We start from the raw sequence: 6000 nt of genomic DNA on the forward strand, positions 1-6000 counted from the left end.
TCTATCTTACACACAAATATATATATATATATATATATATATATATCATTTGATTTTCTTTTAAACATTAGATGGGATCGAAATAACGTTAAAAAAATCAAATTATATAAATGTAAAATAAAAAATAAAAATTCTTCTTAGTTTTTATTCTATCATTACTGTTTTAGTGGTGACTTCAGATTAATTATAATTTATTGAGACATTAAAGGGATGAACATGAATGAAATGTCCTACATATATAAGAGACAACCAAGAAATCTTGAAGGGGATATGGATACTGGGAGCTGATGGATACACATATTTTCTGACCCAGCTCTCGACCAAGCAGTTGCTGCCACCTGCCCCTTCTTTATTGCCCAACAAAGCTGATTACATTATTGGTTTTGAAAACCTACATTACAGCAAAAAGCACAAGTCCTCCACTTATCCAACCCTACCTCTTTGGATGGTTTTTAACGTTGATGTCGTGTACTCGTGCCCTAAACACATGGTTTAAATTAGGTAGAAATTATTAATGGTTCAGACAGGAGGACAAATTTACGATGAAACAAAAGAAAAAAGAAAGGGATATGAGAAACCAGGTGGAGTCCCCAGATATCAAATTCGTGTTCCCTTCCTGCATGTTTTGTCTCATTGCTACTACTTAAAGACATTCCCTATTAAATTGACAAGGAAGGTAATAATTGGGACGTGTCTTGTCGCTCGTATCATGCATTGTTTATGGGTTAAAATCCCAAGTTCCACCTTATAAAAACTGAATGCAATGACGTTTTACATATATTCAAGTTTTTATATGGTGTGTTCATCCTACATTCAAATTTTTTATTTTCAATTATTTATATAGACATATATATATATATATATAATATATAAAAGAGTATAGGTTCGTATCTTGTTGATTTTATTTATTATCAATGGATTACTAATTAATAAATATGTGAGTTGAAATATGAAGTTGCTATTAACTCATAAATCAAAAAAATTCACGTTATAATTGTAAAATTACGTAAATTCGATTATACATAACTTAAATATTTCAATAAACTATGAAATTAGTTATGAAGGAAATCCAACCCAAATGGAGACAAGAATTGTTTTTCCATGGGAATAATACTAAATAAGTTAGGGTCTCACAAACAAGTAACTTTATTGTATTTCTTTCAAAAATAGAGTGCTCAGAACCCTCCTGGTGATTAGTTTTGGATCTGACAAGAAAAAGCCCAAATTTTTATTAGTGGGCCAGTTCTTAATCTTATCATTCTGGGAAAAGAAAAATGCCCTGAAAGTCCAAATGAGCCCAGAGTAGGCCCAATGGTGGCATTAACAATTTTAGCAGTGGGTTGTAACCAAAGAGGAAAAAGAATGATACCAGAGGCCCAATTTAAAAGTTAATGGGCTCAGAAAGGCCCAAATGTTTCCAGCTAAAGGTTCAAGATCACAAGCGAAGCCGAAAGCCCGAATATTGAGGGCAAACACGTCATTTAACACACTATAAACGCCTTTCAATCTAGGGTTTTCTTCTTTCCTCCCTCAACCCAAAACCCTCTTTACTGATACCATCCATCAGCTCTCTTACTCTGCTGCAGCGAAATCCGGAGATCCATCAACAATGGTAGGAGGTTTTGAAGTAGGCGCAGTTCCTTTTAACCCAGACGGATGGGGCCCACCCGACTCCGTCACCACTGCCCCAACTACAACCACCCTGCCTCTCCACGTTCCCTTTGCTCCTTTCTCCCGCTCCGAAAAGCTTGGTCGAATCGCCGACTTCACCCGCTCCTTCCCTTCCTCGAACGCCAACCCATCCAACCGGCCTTCCTCTGCAAAACCCGGCGGAGCCAATTCCTCCGACGCGCCTTTCGATTTCTCCCTCGACCTCGACGCCTTCCCTCTCGCGAACCCCGACGACGATTCCTCCTTCCGTCTAGTCGACGCTAAGCCTCCTCCTCGGCCCAAATTCGGCCCTAAGTGGCGTTTCAACCAACACCGACCACAGCTCCCTCAACGACGAGACGAGGAAGTCGAGGCCCGAAAAAGAGAGGCCGAGAAAGAGCGAGCCCGCCGCGACCGTCTTTACAATCTCAACCGGTCCAATCAGAACCAGCCACGTCGCGAAGCCGCGGTTTTCAAATCTTCAGTCGATATCCAACCGGAATGGAACATGCTCGATCAAATCCCTTTCTCAACATTCTCCAAATTATCCTTTTCCGTTCCCGAACCCGAAGATTTACTCCTCTGTGGCGCATTAGAGTATTACGATCGGTCCTTTGATCGAATCACCCCGAAGAACGAACGGAGGCTCGAAAGGTTCAAGAACAGAAACTTCTTTAAAGTCACCACAACTGACGATCCGGTGATCCGAAGATTGGCCAATGAGGATAAAGCAACTGTTTTTGCTACTGATACGATTCTGGCAACCTTAATGTGTGCACCCAGGTCAGTTTATTCATGGGATATTGTAATTCAACGTGTTGGGAATAAGTTATTTTTCGATAAGCGAGATGGTTCTCAATTAGATTTGTTGTCAGTTCACGAGACTTCTCAGGAGCCATTGCCTGAAGCTAAAGATGATATTAACTCTGCGTATTCGTTGAGTGTTGAAGCAGCTTATATAAATCAGAATTTTTCGCAGCAGTTTTGGTTAGGGATGGGAATAAGGTGAGTTTTGATGAGCCGAACCCATTTGCCAACGAAGGTGATGAGGTGGCTTCCGTGGCCTATAGGTATAGAAGGTGGAAGCTTGATAATGATATGTATTTGGTTGCACGTTGTGAGGTTCAGAGTGTTGTTGAGGTTAATAAGCAGAAGTCTTTTCTTACTTTGAATGCACTTAACGAGTTTGATCCCAAGTATTCGGGTGTTGATTGGAGGCAGAAGTTGGAGACTCAGAGGGGTGCAGTTTTGGCTACTGAATTGAAGAATAATGCGAATAAGTTGGCTAAATGGACTGCTCAAGCTCTTTTAGCCAGTGCTGATTTAATGAAATTGGGCTATGTTTCAAGGGTGCATCCTAGGGATCATTTCAACCATGTGATATTGGCTGTTGTTGGGTATAAGCCAAGAGATTTTGCTGCACAAATTAATCTGAACACTGCGAATATGTGGGGTATTGTGAAGTCTATTGTGGACTTGTGTATGAAATTGAATGAGGGGAAATATGTGCTTGTGAAGGATCCATCTAAGCCTCAAGTGAGGATTTATGAGGTTCCAGCTGATGCTTTTGAGAATGATTATGTGGAGGAACCATTGCCTGAAGAAGAACAAGTTCAGCCACCAACTGAGGATGCTGAAGGTGGGGAGGCAAATGGCACTACAAATGATGTTGAGGATAAAGAGATTGAGCCACAAAATTAATGGTAATGGTTCTTTGGGCTATTTACTCTTATTTGCCTATGCATTACGTCCTTACGGTGTACCTTTCTCATGCAATGATATGCCGTTTTAATCTCCCTTGTTCATTTATTAATGTTTGCCATGTTTCAACTGGTATGATCCAATTATTTGCATACGTCTCACATGCTGACAATCTACTGAAGTCAAGTATCTGTCAAATATTGTTTTATGAGTATTGCACAAGCATTTATTATTTTTATTATGGATAATTAACTGAAATCATTCGAGTTTAGCAAATTCTGTGAATGTTTAACTTGGTTTATGGCTCTATCATTAATTGCCTTAATGATGTTCAAATTTTACATCTTTTTTCTTAATGCTCATAAATGGAGAAAAGTAAGGAGGTGATGATTGTTTAGCCATTTTCTGTAGAACTTTTTATTGAACTTGAAATCCTTTGAAATTTATTTTATCTGGAGTTATAGGTTTAATCTTTGGAGTAGAAGATTGATTGGAAAAAGCTTGATGTACTGGTCTGTTGTCAAAGACCTTGTATGGTCATGCAAATTTCGATAAGAATTATATTAGTTGCTTGATTTACTGAAGCAGTCATTAGTTTTCTGGATCATCTCTTCATTGGCATATTTCTGTTGCTATGTTGTGTTGACGCTTTAACTTGATTGCATATGCTATGTTGGACTTGTCTGATGTTTTAGTGTTGATTGCTACAGCTTATTGGTGATTGCTTACCCAAATTCTGGTATTTATGGAGAATTAAGATCTGCACTAATGTCTACAACAAGCCAGATTTGAAGCTCAAAGAATAGTCCATAAAGTATTTATCTTTCCTTGTTTGATCCGCAATCTGACTTAGCGTTATGTGCGGAGAGATTTTGTAAGAGCATTTATAACTTGTCTTTTGAAACTGAGTGAACCTAATTAGTAAGCATGTTTCGATGGTTTCATGCGAGGTTATATGCTTCAAGCTTCTTCAGAAACTATTTTCCTCTACAAATGTTATTTTTCCTTACATTTGTTAATGGGATATTTTTGGTCTCATTGTAATCCGGTTTTGGGCATTTCCTTCCTATCATGGTCTAGTTAGCGCATGGTGAGACTTGTTAAAGCTTTAAAGCCAGCATATCTTGTGACACCCATCTAGTAGAAGCTTCTGATGTCTTGGCTTCTGCTTTGATCATTCATTCATGAAATCCAGTCCATTCAAGCTACACTTGCTCTAGCGTTTACTGATCACTGCCCCTCTCCGCATAGAAAATGGATGAAAACATTTCAGCTGGTAATCGATTTTAAGTCAATTATCTAAAGGCTTTACCATTTGCACTGCGAAAACTTTGTTCCTTTATCAAATTTTAATTCCAACAAACCATGGGCATGAGTGTAAACGATAGCTTCCTTCCTACCAAATGGGTTTTGGTGACAGCCATAATTTTTTAACTTTATAAAATTGGGGCCATATTTGGAAGGGGAGGCAAAGGAAAAGAAGAAAAGGACGTGAAGGCCGAGTTGGTGGAAATTTGCAAGACTGTAGGCCATCGGGCAGGGGGAAGAAATGAGATATCAATGTATAGAATTGTGGGCCTAAATCCATTCAAAAGTGGCCGAATCCTAAAAGTGGTCCATAGTAATCAAACACTGGAGCGTGCTTGTAGTAATCATGAAATCTTGTCCAATTTTATGAGTCGATTATCAGGAATGGCAAATGTAATCTGGGCATGGGATTGTACACATGTATGGGACCTCAATTATTGAAAATGATTGTGGGATCCCGGGTGCCAAAGTTTTTCATTACTGACGAAGAAGCTTTCATATCCATATATTAACCTAAAATTTAGTGAATTCTGGGATAAAATCAGACAACAGAGGTCAGAGAGTGGTAAGAAGTAAAGAATGGGACGTTGCTGCGGCTAAGGTTCTCATTGTTGTTGTCTGCCACTTGGGAATGGAGTCTAGCCGGACCTTTTTGTAGGAGTTCTTTCCCCTTGTCACGGAGATCATCCATAACGTTTGCTTTAAGTTGCTGCTGAAACCGTTGTCAATTAAAACTTTATAACTAAGGAGATTGGTGTTCGGCACTTACTTTCCATGCGTAATAAGCTTAGGCATTTTGTTTCTGAAGGTGATGAGGGGGACCAAAAATCTTTATAAAGGCAATCTCCTATCTGGCTACCCCCACTACCATTATTTATAAGGCCATACTCCAGCTTGCTAAAGACTAAAAGGGCTGTTTGTTCACTAAAAGGAAAGGAGTATAGTCAGAGTCACATCTGGTATTTCTTGTTTTGCTAGTTATGGACTGAAACACCGAAACATCACCTGTATAGATGTTTGCTTCAACATATATCAGAATGAATTGAAGACATCAAACTCTGAAAACAGAGTAAATAGCTCTTGAAACCTGCAACCTAAAGCTACCCATTTTAGCCAAAGGGTAGCTGATAGTTGACGCCTTGCTCGTCTCCCTTGACCAAATCTTAAGCTTCAACTTCTGTTTTACATTGAAGATATTGTTAATTCAAATATCAAATGGTAAAAACATTAGCAGAAATACTTTTTACCATTTGGCCAGTAGGGGTAATGCTTCAGAGTACAATTTATGTACTTATTCAAGAATTGTGGAAAGTCCACCGACAAGTCCTTAATCTTTCATTA

General features: G+C 38.8%; 1 protein-coding gene across 1 annotated transcript; it reads left to right on the plus strand.

Moving 5' to 3' along the window:
- Positions 1 to 1513: 1513 nt before the first annotated feature.
- Positions 1514 to 4395, plus strand: LOC110424608 (eukaryotic translation initiation factor 3 subunit D). The gene is given in 3 exon segments (XM_021439208.2): positions 1514 to 2630; positions 2633 to 3353; positions 4062 to 4395. Coding segments are annotated over 2 exon segments (1740 nt in total). The 5' UTR covers positions 1514 to 1609; the 3' UTR covers positions 3352 to 3353; positions 4062 to 4395.
- The last annotated feature ends 1605 nt before the right edge of the window (positions 4396 to 6000 follow it).

This window comes from Theobroma umbraticum, unplaced genomic scaffold, assembly GCF_002168275.2.
Source record: "Theobroma umbraticum cultivar Fairchild unplaced genomic scaffold, ASM216827v3 scaffold_204.0, whole genome shotgun sequence".
Classification (NCBI taxonomy): Eukaryota; Viridiplantae; Streptophyta; class Magnoliopsida; order Malvales; family Malvaceae; genus Theobroma; species Theobroma umbraticum.